Here is a 15,195-nt window from a genome sequence, read left to right on the forward strand (position 1 = left end):
TGCCAATTACTTATTGCAATTTACCATGAAACCTTAACTACTCAAAGATCTACTAAAGAATTGTTTATATTTATTAAGAGTAAAAAATAATCATGGTGGAGCTTCTCCACAAGGGGGCGCTCTTAGTCAGTATCTTGTGTGTCTTTTATAGGTGAAAAGGCAGGAAATGGGCATGAATCCAGACTAGCTGGACCTGAAAATGAGCTGTGGGTATTTTAGTCATATTAACTTGCAAAAAATCTTTAAAAAAAAAAGCCTTTTAAGGGCATTCTTTTCAATAGACAGTAATGCCTCTTGGAAAATAATGCTTTCAAGGCCTTCATTGGACAGGGATAGTGTGTGGCACCACAGCAGCATACTGTATGATGTAAAATGCATTGCAATGGGAAAATGAATTAATTTATTACAGCATCTCAATAACTAAAAACAAAGATATAGAGTGATGTAACGACAACGTAACGGGGGTTTTGCTTTTCGGTGTAGCATGTTCTCGTGTCAGATCACAGGCAATGTGTGTATTTCATTTCACAAGCTAACTACAATTCTGGAACACCACACTAAATTTACAAATATCTGGCTTGCACTCATTCCTTTATTTTGTTTCACCTTCAGTGTGTGTGTGTAATACTAAATGCAAAACCACTTCCACATTTAAACAGGAACAGAAATATTCAGCCCAGACCTGCATAGTCCATGCTTGAGTGTAAAAGCAAGCATGTTCATCATCATCGTAATACCATCACCAACACATCTGTTTAAAAGTGAAGCAAAACGACACTAGAGGAAAGATAGAAGTGCATTTTTAATAAAAAGTGGCACAGACTTTATTACTTAGACTCACAGCACATTCTACACAGAAACCAGAAAACAGTGATGGGGATGAGAGCAATGAAAATCCTTTACAGGTGTTTTTTTTTTAAATCCCTCTAGATGATCTGTGTTTTGAAGAGACCCGGTCTAAAATGTTTAAAAATAATAATAATAAATCGTAGAAACTGACGTATAAAACAAGCATCGATGAGATTAAACGGATCCTGATATCGGTGAGATTACGGTCGGTCCACACCAAATCGATCAAAACTGGGGAAAAGGAAAATTGATCAACATCTTTAACTTCATATTCATCCCTCCTCCCCACCCAAACATTCATTAAATAAAGATTTTAAAACTCTGGACATTTGCATGTCATCATTTCAACTTTTTGAAAGAAAACGACAAAACTGGCAAAAGGGAAATAAAAAACAAAAAGAATTACCAAAGATTACATTCTGAATTGTTAGACAAACCAGGCATGCAGCTCTGCTCAGGCTAAATATGGATTTTACATAGCAGCTCTGCTAATCACAGGGAAAAACAAGAATACAAAAAAAAAAAAAAAAAAAAAATTTAAATCAATGCAGTCAAAGCACAGGGGAAGAGAAGGAAAAGAATTCGAGATCCATTCAATCTGCTAATTTAAGATCGTTCTTCCTCCCCAGCAATCTTTTCTTTAAGGTGTTAGGAGAGTGGCGAGGGACACATCTACTGAAGAGGCAGAGGAATGTAGACTCGGAAAAGAAGCTTGAGGAAAACGGCTAGGGCAGTATGTGTGTTTGCTTGATGTCCTCTAGAAGAACCGGCCAGAGTACTGCTTCACGCTGGAAGAGAAACCACACGCAAATCAATCAGACAGACAACAATAACCTACAGAATTATATTAAACTGGACGTATTCGGCATTCAAACCGTTTATTAATAAGGGCTTGTATTGTAGAAGCTCGATATAAACAGATGGTCTAATTTTTGACGAGGAGTCTCCGGTGTCAGCCCTTTACATTTGCTTTGTATTTCACCAAACACACAAGCATTTTTTAATTCATAGTCATTTACAAAAATAAATATTAAAAATGTACTGAATTTCTATGATGTCAGATTGACAGAAAGCTCACTCTATTAATCCCAAAGGAGCATCATCTAAAAACGAAGCATTAGCATTAATTTACAAGCAGGTAAAAGTTAGAGGTCGTTCTATAATAAATAAAAAGTTGTTAGTGTCGACAAATCGCTTCGGTATAAGAGGAATAAACACACTTTAGGACACGTTACTGCGGAATCGGATTTTCCTACAGCAGCGTGCCACGTTGTACGTTGTACGTTATTTAATTACAAATCACAAAACAGCTTCTTGATGCACAGTAACAGAGTCGAGCTTGTGCACGAGACAGAGAGCGAGCTTCCACAGACACACAAGAGAAGTTGTTTAAAAGGAAACAGACGTGAAAGTTAGGGCAGGGTTAGTGAAACAGGAAAGGGGGGGGAAGGAGGGCAGATGAGCCTGGGCCTGTGCTATGGGGCAGACCGTGATTTGTTGTCACTTCATCTAACTAACAACAACAAAATCACAAGTCTTCCACACAGAAGCAGGCCAGCTTTCTTGCACTCTCCTGGGCTCCGAGTACTGCGCTAGTTTGGATTTGTTTCGAATAATCCGGACACCGCGTTTCCCCCAAAGAACAAAAAGAGAGAAGAGCAGAGCATTTGCAGACAAGTGTCATTAAAGTAGGTGCAGGTTAGAGCACACAAATTAGTAGCTTATTAAAGGTCACAACCACAGTCTATAACTAAGCTGCATGTTCACGGCGACTAAATAAAAAAACAGGAGCATTTAAGTCTAAAAGTTGTCGTTACATCTTGACTGTTTAATTATAAATGTAACAAAAACAAACACAAAGCATAAATTCTGTTAAAATGTGCATCATTGTGCTGCCAAATTTGCCTCACCAGACACAGTGAGTTTGTTGTAATGGCAGCAATCAGTTCAACACATAGTCAGTCTTTGGAATAACTGAAGAATTATTGAACAACGATATTTTCTGCATTGCCTGACAGTCATGCACCCTGTTATATCGTGTACTGAGCAGACGCCCTTATCCAGAGCGACTTACATTTTTATACAACTGAGCAATTGAGGGTTAAGGGCCTTGCTCAGGGGCCCAGCAGGAGCAACCTGGTGGACATGGGAATCGAACTCACAACCTTCCGATTGGGTAGCCCAACACCTTAACCACCTTAACCACTAGGCTACCACATCCCCCATGTAGTGAATTAAACATCGCTTGGCATTCAGTCTAAATTGATGTTAGATGATTTCATATGCTCCACGTTCGCTCTGGTTATGTAACGTGACAACCTCAACGATATTGGAATACACAGAAATACAAAATTTACATTACGTTCAAAAATTTGAGGTGATACTACACTTAAAATTTAGAAACATAGACATCAATTAGCATTCGAATACTCAAATAAATTAGGCTGCAGTGAAGAAAAAGAAGAAAATTGGAAGAAAAGAAAAAAAAAAAAAAAAGGTATTGGAAGTATGAAAAAAAATGGTGTGTGTGTGTGAGAAAAGCCTGCTGTCAGGCTGAGTCTGTAAACTTGCCTGTTCTGCAGTAGATACTGAGCGTTCTGAATCTGGTCCTGTGTTCCTGTGATGGTGATGATACGATCCTCCGAACCTTCCAGAGGCTCATCGATTTTGATGGAGGCTCCAGACTCATGACGGATCTGCTTAATACGCTGTCCGCCTTTTCCGATGATCGAGCCGGCCAACTGACACAGGACGATGTTGTTTAGGTCATGTGCACACCGTTAAGGCTGTACAGTGTGTGAGATGAGTAAAAAAAAAACAGGGTTAGAGAGAACTCACATCTTTTGGTATAGTCACTTGTGTTGTGATGACGGGACCACCGATGTCGCCGTAAGAGCCTCGTCCACCTGTAGAAACAGATTAACGCGTGAATTTTTTTTTTTTTTTTATTCTCATAAAGTCTGTACAAAAAGATATGATTAACTCTTACCAGACTGGAAGGGTTCCCAAGAAGAGTTATTGTCTTCAGAGATCAGATAAGGGAAAGAAAATGGGGGAAAAAATGGTTATCAAGATATTAGATGTATAAGAGAAAGATGTGAGCAACAGAAAGCAAGGGAACACTACAGCTACTGAGAGCCGTGTTCTGACATGTTTGATTAGGGGTAACCTTGAGTGTGTGTGTGGGAGAAAGAGAGAGAGAGAGAGAGAGAGAGAGAGATTGTGCTTATGGGAGTAAAGCTGAACAACACTCACCATATCCACCTCCACTCTATTTAATCAGAGAAAAAGGCAGAGAGAGAGAGAGAGAGAGAGAGAGAGTTAGTCCAACATACATGCATCAAAAATACACGTGTGCACATATACATTTACAAAAAAGAAAAAAAATAATTAAAACGCTTGACAAAGGCTCTGCGCTTGCAGCTTTGCCCTGAGTTCATTGGTGAGTGTGATGGCTTTCACCTACATCTATCTGTTCCTTGGTTGCCAAGGCAACAGGTGATTCAAAAAATCCATTGCCTAGCAACAGCAGGCCAAAGCCGTGCACAGCATATGCATCCATTACCCTGTCATTTCACAGACAGAACAAGCAGTTCCACTCAGATTTCTCAAACCCTTTTCCAAATCTGGCCCTTCCTCTCCAGCCCTAGACACCCCCACAAACTGCACATCCTTCTCACACACACACAGCGTGACAAAGCAGGGTCATACAACAGGTTTTTGCCTTACCATGCTTTCGTAGCGATCTCCGGGTCTTCCTCTTCTGTCACTTAGAGCAAACGGGAAATAATTAAAATTGTGTGGCTCCTTCAGATGGCACATTTACTCAGGTGCTACGTAACAGACTGAAATCATTTGTGTTTACATATCTGCCGTGGTCTTTATCAGCTAAACCAAAAACACCAGCGAAATGAAAAGTGAATTGTCTGAAGAGTTTGTTATTCATTCTGAGTTATTTTGGAGTCCTTCTGGATTAAAAGTAAGCAGTTCACGTGTTGCTTGTGGTACTGATAGACTAACCGATATATCTGAGACAAGCTGTTTTTTACTTTAGTGCTTATGAGATCGTTTGAACCGACTAAAAATAGCCACTGATACGTCATCCACAAAAGAACTTACCTTGGTCTGTCGTCTAGATTGCCGTGATGGTGGGAAAACCGGTCGCCTCTGCAAAACAATAAAACTGTCAAAGCTGGCCAAAGAACAGAACCGAACGGAACAAAAACAAATGGAGCGGTTAGACTCAAAACGCTGACAAATGAGGAGGGATAAATGCTTCTTAACCCTGGGTTAAAGTCTACTAAACAAAATCGAACCACAGAACATTCAGGCTGAGGAGGAAACAAGTTTTAAATGAAATTCATTATAAGAACATTGTTTTGTTTATAGGTTAAAGAATGAGGCTAAATTTTTTTTACCCTCCTCTGGGAGGAGGTGGAGGAGGAAGAGGCAGATTTCGGGCTCGGCTCCCACCTCGGCCCCCTCTCCCTAACGGAGGTGGAGGTGGTCCACGGCGGGGACTCATATCATCGTAGTCGCGCCTAGAGGGGGGCATGGGGCGTCCTCCACGGCTGAGGGGCATACGATCAAAACTGCCTCGCCCGCGCATGGGGAACCCTCCCATGGGACGTCGCCCTCTCTCCTCAAACATCATGGTGAAGCCGCCGTAGTCATAGGTCTCATCGTAGAAGTTTGGGTCATAGGGCTGAGCACGGCCTTTAATAGGTGCCTAAGAAGGAAAAGAGAGTGTGAGTGTAAACGATCTGATTTCCAAATTGCCTCCTGCATCAGATTACAAAATCAAATCAGTGGGAACATGTAATTGTACCTCTGACGTCAGTTCTAGGATGACCTTAATGCACTCCACCACGCGGTCAGGTTTTCCTCCCACCAACACCACACGGTCTGTCGAATGCGGGCAGCACTCTTGGAAGAGTTTAATGGTCGTCTGGGTATTCTGAGACAAGATAGCGAACGGCAGAAAAATGGAGTTAATATCAAATCAAAGCTACAAAAGGCATGAAAGTGTAGTGTGACACAGAAGCCACAATTAATGCAATACAGATAAGAGTTTACGATCCTCTTACGGTTATGAATTTTGTTTTATTTTCAGTACAAGATATTTGTAACAAGATCATCCTTTTCATAAAAAAAAAATCTAATTTGTACATTTTTTTTTATTAGTCATTTCCAATCTCTAGCCCGTTTTCTAAAAGTCTCACTTTCACAGCTATCGGTCTAGGATGGTGCATCGTGAACTTTTAGACAGTAAGATATTCTGCTAAAGTCATCAAACACTCTGTGGTGTTATTTTGGCAAGGATAAATTTTGCCACATGCAAAATGTTACACAGCTATTAATTTATACATCATACGTAGTTTGGACTATTGCTAACATGTTTTAGACGTTTTTTGTTTCAGCTAATTCTTTAAACACTAACAGAAACCCATTTACAAATGGAAATCAATCATTTTAGAACATGCTTACTTCCTACTCTATTTGACAAAGCGAGTTATTTTTAACAGAGGCTTTTTCGGTAATTAATTACTAATGGTTAAAAGCAGTAAAAAAAAATAAATAAATAAATAAATAAATAATAAATAAAATAAAAAAAAAAAAGGTAAATATTGTCACCATTCAGTATTGATAGCTGTTTATTTGGACCTTTCTAAGCAACGGAACCTTCAGATATGTAAATTCGGATAGCCGTGATCCATGACATGCAAAATGAGTTGTTTCTGTTGAGAACTTATACAGCTTACCTCTCTCAGTTCTTTAATCTTGGCCCCTTTCACACCAATAATGCCTCCAGCCAAACTCTGATGGATCAGCAAGCGAAGCTCACAATCAAAGTCTATCCCGTTATAGTGCTGGTACTGACAAGCAGGAGGAGAACAAGTCTCAAAAAACGTTTAAAAAAGCAAAACGAATGTGTGCCTAGCTTGTAATCCTGACCCCGCTCATCTGTAACATGTGTGTTGATACATGCAAAGAATTTCTACTGTCTCCATGTAGATTGTTTTCCAAGCTTTACCTCCTCAAGAGTAGGGATGATCTTCAGAAGAATCTCTCCGATCGTCTCTATATCTGCACTCACGCTCAGGATGCTACGCCGGCCAGGCGAAAGCATAGAAAGACCAGGGCAAAAAGATGTTGAAATTAACATACAGGTTCACTTCCACAGAGTCACAGAAAATAGCTCTGAGCTTTGAGAATAAAAATGTTTAAAAGAAAAAAAAAAGTACATGGTTAAAAAAAATAAATTAAAAAATAAATTAAAAAACCCGAACACATGTTTTAGGTCTCCCACAACGGACTGAAATACAAGTCACTGACATGCATTGGACCCTTAATACATTCAGCAAACAAAACCCCTACGGAGATGGGCAACAAGCCATGACAAAATGCTACTGGTTTTATATACCTCATCTTTGAGAAGATAATGAGAGAAGCAGTGTGGGGGGTGGGGGGAAATAACAAGCCTCTGGGTTATGGTACACCAGGAAAGATGAGCAAGATCATTTTATATAGAAAAAAATTGAGAGAAAAAAAAAATTCAGCCCAAAATGAAAAGCAAAGGCAAAAATAACAAGGGAAACTACAAGTGGAGCCCATGAGGTGAAGTGTAGAGCTGGAGCAGGGTGACAGAGGAGGAACCTGCTGTCTGGCCTGAGAAGAAAAAAAAGAAAAAAAAAGAAAAGAAAACCACGGAAGAGGAAGTAAAGGACGAAACAGGGGCAACAAGACAAGTGATGAAGACAGAAGGGAGACAGCTGAAGTCAGACAGTGATGCTGAGAACAGTGCAATGGTGGGCAACAAAGACAGACAGGAATGAGATGTGGCTTTTTTTTTTTTTTAAACAATTAATAGTTAATATCAGAGCAAGGAACAGCAACAGCAGCAACAACAACAAAGATAAATATCTTAACAATTCGAGCAGTGTTCCTTCCATTCAAACTGAGTAGGGAAAGTTCTCCCTGAGGTTTTTTTTTTTTTTTGTGCGTCATAAACACCAACTTCATAAAACATCTCAAAGTAAAAAGGTCCCAAATAAATACTGAATGGGGTGTTGGGGGGAAGGGGAGAAGACATAAAAAACCAAATGGTACAATACATGTTTCTTAAAAAGGGGCGATACTATGTGTATAAAAAATGTTAATATGAAACAGAAGGTTATCAAAGACATGTGTTCTCTGTTCTAATCAGGCAGTGAGGCAATAACTGGTGGGACATACCGCTCTGGGCCACTGCTGTCTGGGACTGATACACTGGCATTGTACTGCATTGGTCGTGGAGGTTGGCATTGGGCAAGGGCATTCAATCACATGTTGTCAAGTAAGGTGCCCGTTTAGGGAGGGGCACGATTATGGGGCCAACCGGGGTGTCAGGTGGGCGGGCGTTCAGGGGCGGAGGTTGGGCCAACATCAAGGTGGGCAACGCAGGAGGGACATGTCGATCCAGAACATGGGCAACAGAGGAAGGTGGCCAAAAACAAAACAAAACAAAAAAGTAAAAGGAGAGGGAAAAGGGGGAGAAGGAATACATTTTAATTGAATACAAATCTATATTCACTATATTGTTAAAAAAAAAAAAAAGAAATTTTTTTTTTTTGAAGAGACTTGGCAACGAGTGCACAAGAAACAGATCTGGACAGATCTGAAGACAGTTTAGATACAGAACTAATACAGAAGTTACTTAAGAAATTAAGACTATGGGTCAGCTCAAGAGTCTAGACATCTGTTTTAAAGCTTTGGCAGAGAATGGATAGCCCGGCCATGACATCCCTATCCGGGAGAGCGAGACAGAATGCTCTGAAGGACTTAAGATTGAGTACTTTAGTACTGAAATGTTAAAACCCCACATTCAGGCTCCATTCAGAGAGCATGAGAGTCTGTCCAAATGAGCTAACCTATAGGTAGTTTGCATTAGTGAGCCATCTACGGAGAGCAAGATTTCCCGTTTAGGGTCAAGTAGCATGCAAAGTGATTAGCATCTTTACACATCCAGCTACATCATTAGGTTTAATTTATTCAATTTATGATAAAATCAGAGTGCTTTCTTTTGAGATTAAATCCAGATGATTAGTAAAAATTTGGGGCAACAAAAAAAAAATTGGAAATCATGATCGCTGATGATCTGAAGGCAACTTCCACCCGGCTTTTATAGAAATTTATTGACTGCCCTTTCTAAAAGCCAGAAATACTCACGTCTGTCCTAAGCGCTTTAATGTTCTTTCCACCTTTTCCAATCACCGCACCTGCATTCTGTAAATAAATAAATAAAATATGTGTGTCTAGAATTGAAAAATGTTCAGTTAGATGCTTTAGACATCTCTAGACATTAGAACAGCACGATTTCCCCTACAACTGTTAATACAGCTTATAAGGTGTTGACAATTTAAAAAAATGTAAATGAAAGTAAAACCCAAAGAAAGTGTACACAACAGTATGACTCACTTTGCTCTGTAGCAGCACCCTTAGCTCCACCATCTCGTCTGTGTTCCGGGAGCGTTTGAAGGCCTGTTCCTCATCCATGTCCTCAGCAGGGCGTTTACCTGTTAACAGTGAAGCGTCAACTGTATGATGCAAGAACCTGAGCTATTATTTTCACACCTTTCATATTTAAAACATACTCATATATTACACAAAAATATTTTATTCTGTGCTCAGTAATTTAGCATTTAAAGTATATATAAAAGACAGGTTTTCCCTGCTGTTGCCAAAGCATTGGCTTTTGTCTGCTAAATGGAAAACGTTAGATTACTTATAAAATGATAAGCAACCTTATAGAGCAGTTGACATAGGAAATAGAGATCATATTTATCTGATCGAACACCATGTTCAGATACAGTAGTGTTAACTCTGGCTTGTTAAGTTCCTTACCATGAGTCTAGATCTTACAAAAGATCAGCTGTCAAACACATTCATGCTGCCCACACTATCTCACCCATTTGGGCTTGTTGAACGTCCTATTCGGCGTTTAACCACTCAAAGAACTCGAACCCTTTCAATCTGACAGCAACATGAAAGCTAAATCTTACCGTTAGTGTCAGTGTTGCTGAATGTGGTCTCTTCGTCCTGCTGTTCAATTTCTGTCTCCATTGTCTTCTATCAAGGAGAAAATAGGAAAGGGTTCTCCTCTCCGTGCGAAAACGCTGTGGGACAGAAAAGAACCCTGTTCAGCTGATCTGAGTACTCACAGGATCTCATATACACCATCAGAACAGAGACAGATCTGTATTGGTCTGAGTTTTGACCCAGTGATGTACTGTATGTGGTGTGTCATGCTGACTGAAGATAACAACAAACAGGACACAGTAACTAATGGGATGTCAGTGTGGGATCAGAAATCATGTGTTGTAGGATTAAAAGATGTATAAACATGATGCTAAACATTCATTTCTATCTCAACTGGAACTTCAAACAAAAGTTAAAAGGAAAACAAACGTGACCCAAAACATTGTCTATACACATTCAAAACCAAAACGTCACAGGGTTTTACTCATGAACATAAATTGTATATATATGTGTGTATATATATATATATATATATATATATATATATATATATATATATATATATATATATATAAATATATTTAGATATAAAACAACTGGCTATCAACCGAGCAACAAGGCCTACTGTACTTTTTCAAAATGGTGCGTGTGTATTAACCTCGGCGTTAGCATTAGCGTTAGCATTACTGCTAATAGCGTTACCCAAACGGAGCTCATTTTAAATTCAGTAACACAAACAAAAATAAAAAAACAGCACAACGAACATTTCAAACGAAGGTGTTCACGTCATTTTTTATTTTTTTATTTTTTTTCCAGAACTAAAAGTCGTCATGGACACCGAAGCGTCTTTGTAGCTCAATGACAAAATGGCTCGCGTTAGCATGTTAGCTACACGAGCAACATAATTTTCCTACATGGAAATGAGCATATTAGAGGCTTGAGTGAGAAACGTGTATCCAGTTGCCCTGGCAACCAGACGTCACGTCGTTAATTAGCTAACGCTAGCTAACAAGGGCTGAAGAAAAAAAAAAACACAAACGCCATTTTGTGGCTTGCTTAGCGTGCTAACACGTTAGCTAACCGGCTAAGCTGCACATTTCCTTTAGCTAGCTAATGAAATGTCGACGGATTGCTACTGCTAATAGCTTCTCGTACGCCGTACTGCAGAGCTACTGCGTTCTTTTGGTTTACTGTCAATTATTACATATAGATAGAGAGTCTAAATCGCACAGCCCTGTTACAAACCTGCTAACGGCGCGTCTCGTCACTCGTCACTTCGATATTTTGGCCAAGAAAATCGAGCTACGCGTTCTATCCCGATTTCATTGCATATTTACACAACCGACTATCATAAGCTGTGATTGGACATTGTCACTCTATCTTAAATTCTGATTGGACATATAAACGGTCAAGACCGTTATTAAAGCCGAACCATTGGTTGATGTGAATGTCTGTCACCACAAACCGCCCCGCCCCCTTAAATTGCGTTAACAATATAGGCTGGAGCCTTATAGCCATAGCAACCATTAGCAATCCTGTATTAGGCTTCACAAGCACTATGTTCCTCTACAGTATATATGGTGCTATTTTTAACAAAACAGGAGCTAAAAAGCGTTTATTAACTTTATCATTTATATTTGCTAACTGCTTTATTGTGGACAGGTTCACAACCAGTCCTGGAAATAAACAGAAGCCTATATTTTTGTCACATACACATTTAAACACAGTGAAATTCTGTCTGCATATTCCAATTTTAAATGGATGGGTCAGAACATAAAGTCAGCCATGATACAGCACCCCTGGATCAGTGAGGGTTAAGGGCCTTGCTCAAGGGCCCAACAGTTTAGCACGGCTGAGGCTTGAACCCTGACCCTTTAATCAACAACCCAGAGCCACCAACACACCCTTGATGCACAACAACACAATCCTCAAGATCCAGACCTTTACCAGGGTAAAGTGTTTACTGAAAATTAACGAATGAACAGACTAAGGACACTGAATTCCGGACTGACTAGTATTGACTAGTATAAAAACTTTTCTTATTCTTTTCTTTATTTCTTTAAACCTTAGAACACCTCATAAAATCCTGACTTGGTTTGTCTGACTTGTTTATGTGTCATTCAGTTCAGTTGGTTCTAACCTTGTGATCATATTAGGTTGGAAGGTAAGCCAGTCATCACCGATAGCCCTGGCAGATACTCAATAAAGCCAGATACTGCAGAATATGATAAAATTATGATAAAATTAAACTATGATGAAATTAAAACTATGATAAAATTAAAAATGAACCACCAACATCCAACCAATCAGGAAACAGGTTTTGAGCTTTTATACTTTTGTAATTTCGAACACTGAATGTTTTAAATATTGAGTAAACAGCTTTCTTAATATAATATCTAATATTAGTATTTTCTTTAACAAAGATAAAAAAAAGTGTGTGTGAAGTTATAAAATTCTACACTTATTTGTGGGCACTGCTAATCATTTCTATGCAGTTTCAGATATTACTCAGATAATCAGGATGGTCTGTATATATAAGTCAAGAGTGCAGCTAAGACCATCCTGATATAATATCTAAATATTTCTATAATATATATTTAATATTTCTATAAATATTAGAAATATTAAATATAGAATATTTAACATTTCTATATTTCATAGTTCAACACTGTATAGAATATATAAATATTTCTATATTTCATAGTTTCTAATTTACTCATAGACTACACAATTTGTAATGTGATAGAAGACAGAAAGCTGCAAATTAGTTGAAATATTCAGAGGAACTGTGCTATTTATTATCTATCTGAGCTACTGTGCAGTTCCATCCAAGAGCCAATATAATTTTATAAATGTTGGTGTTCGCCCTCCAGCACTGTAGAAGGGCATCTGCTTTCTGGTAATCTGCAGATACACATCGGAGGACATCAGCACTTCTGATATATAAATAAAGACTTATTACAAGCACAAGGTTGAGAGGCTGGTGAAAGAAAGGCTGTTTATAGCTGCTATAACGTAAGTGATAACAAATACCGATTTGTTTTTCATGGAAGTTTCCCAAAATTAAACAGAGCTATAAATGGATATTGAGTTTATTAATGCAATGAAAATTGTGATTATTGTGTTAAGACAGAAATAAAAACAATGATGTGCTGGATGTTAACAAGAAGTGTTAGAAGTCATATAATCCTGCAGCGTTCATTTGTATGCTGCTTATACCTTATAAGTATTTATTTAACAGCACCACCATTTTGTTGATGAGAAACTGAACTCTTATTATTTTTATTCTGACTACACACAGCTAAACCTGGGAAAAACTATACTGTAATAATCTTCCCCGCCCTCTTGTGGTAAAAATCCGTTAAAAACAGCTCGTTTTATTTGGTTAAAAGTGTGTATTTCTGAAGCAGGTCCTCCATACCAGATTTTTTTTTTTAGAGAAAAGAAAACCAGATTTTTTTTAAGCCCTTTTACATCTAAGAACTGAAACCGATTTGTAAAGACACAAAAAAACTTTCTCTTTAAAAGTGGATTATTTTTAATATCTTCCTTAGATGTAATTCAGAGGATATTTTTAGTAAAATATTTAAATGTTACACTCTGAAAAATTAAAGCAACTATTTACATGCATCTTTGTCCATTTAAGCATGATTTAGTGAACACTATATGAACATTACTGCTAGTTTAACAGCTTTAGTATGGCATATTATTTATGTGCTTCATATATGATGAAATTTGCTTCATATATGATGAAATTTAAAAAGGATTCATACAGATAAAACAGAAATAAAAATGCATTTCAGTCAACTAATAATAGGTCTTTCTTTTCATTTCACTTATTCTCTATGTGACAATTTTCTGGGAGTTTATTTTTTTACGGTTCTTTGTACAGATATTTTATTGAATTAATTTTTTTTTCATTGTTAGAAAAATGTTTCATTTTACATTGACAAAGGAGAGAAAAACAGCAATAAAAACAAAAAATCTCGATATGTATTTACGTTAATCTATTTTAGTAAGTTGTATGCTATTTTATTATTATTTGGTACATAATATTTGGTATATTTTTAATATTCATTTATGTATTTAATTATTCTGGTATTATATATAAAGTACCATGTGGCAGCAGATCAGTGCATGAAATTGTGCAGATTTCAGACCAGGGACCTCTGCCATGATTTATCTTGGCATTTAATACAATGTGTATAATAATTCATAATACTATGTGTAGGAAAGCTCCTGTAACAAATTGCTTGTATGTGTGAGCAACCTTGGCGAATAAAGCTGATTCTGATTCAGATTGTAGGTTGAGAGCTACAGTTACTGTTCACATTGAATTCAATGAATTACTGTTCACATTGGGTTACTGTTCAAACACTAGAATGAGGGGAAATGCTTCAGAGCTTTCAGTGATTTTGAAAGTTGATTTTAAATGAGATTTTCATTCGTAATAGTCTCTTTACTGAGAATGGTGCAAGAAAAACAAACAAAAAAGCCAACTAACAACAATTCCGCAGACTTTAGACTCTAAAGACAATATTGGGTTCCAGTCATATCAGCAAAAAAGAGGAGTCTGAGGCTATTATTATTATTACTATTACTACTATTATTATTGTTTTTGTTGTTGTTGTTGTTTTTACTAACCAAAGAACATTTTTTAATGTTTTTGTACTAATACTTATACTTTATACTTACTGTTTTAGTGCTCTATTTCCATCTGAACACCTAGACTAATTTATCACATAAACATCAAGCACATAAAATAACATTAAATAATATGGAATATCATTCTATATTATATGGCAGGTTTTTGTGATGTAAAATTAAATAGCTAAATGAAATGAAATAAAAGTTGAATAAGGTCAGAACTTTTTCCAGCGTCAGTGAGAAATTACAACATGTCAAAATTAAATAATAAAAAATAAAAAATAAACATTTTTTTAGTGAATTATCAGTACAGTTGTTGTGATTTCGCCTGATTTGGGGTCTGTTGGTTGCTCTGTTATTTTTCCCCATGCAACCACGGTTCCAACGCAAAGCAAACTCCCAGCAGTGGCATTTCTGCTCTGTAGTTATTCTTTCTTAGATGCAGCCCATCTTGTGCGTCAAAGTGCACGTCATCCCCGGTAATGGCTGTCAGTGGATTGGGCTTTTGTTGAAGGCGTGCGGCACGCAACGCTCGCGCTTGTAGCACGAATTGGTCCAAAACTTTTGGGATAAAGAAATTTCTTAAAATGAAAATAATAATAACAATTAAAGGGTGTTTAATATGTCACTGATATGATGGAAATATGGGGTGATGCGTTTGTCTTGTCCTAATCAATAGCC

The 15,195-nt window shown here is 37.7% G+C and overlaps 1 protein-coding gene across 2 annotated transcripts; it reads right to left on the reverse strand.

Annotated features, from left to right (window-relative positions):
* Positions 1-784: 784 nt before the first annotated feature.
* On the reverse strand, positions 785-11,254 carry hnrpkl (heterogeneous nuclear ribonucleoprotein K, like). Of its 2 annotated transcripts, none has more exons than XM_060862738.1 (16): positions 11,113-11,254; positions 9,891-10,004; positions 9,307-9,404; positions 9,058-9,114; positions 8,086-8,129; positions 6,884-6,956; positions 6,612-6,725; positions 5,678-5,806; positions 5,268-5,578; positions 4,969-5,016; positions 4,579-4,612; positions 4,105-4,120; positions 3,839-3,871; positions 3,688-3,755; positions 3,421-3,590; positions 785-1,637 (listed from the first exon to the last, which is right to left on the reverse strand). In XM_060862738.1, exons 2-16 carry the CDS (start codon positions 9,949-9,951, stop codon positions 1,607-1,609), a joined length of 1,287 nt encoding a protein of 428 aa, XP_060718721.1. In that variant the 5' UTR covers positions 9,952-10,004; positions 11,113-11,254; the 3' UTR covers positions 785-1,606. The 2 variants fall into 2 exon arrangements, with proteins under 2 accessions (XP_060718721.1, XP_060718720.1); XM_060862737.1 differs by having other exon boundaries at positions 4,579-4,618.
* Positions 11,255-15,195: the final 3,941 nt, after the last annotated feature.

Source organism: Tachysurus vachellii, chromosome 26 (assembly GCF_030014155.1).
Source record: "Tachysurus vachellii isolate PV-2020 chromosome 26, HZAU_Pvac_v1, whole genome shotgun sequence".
NCBI lineage: Eukaryota > Metazoa > Chordata > Actinopteri > Siluriformes > Bagridae > Tachysurus > Tachysurus vachellii.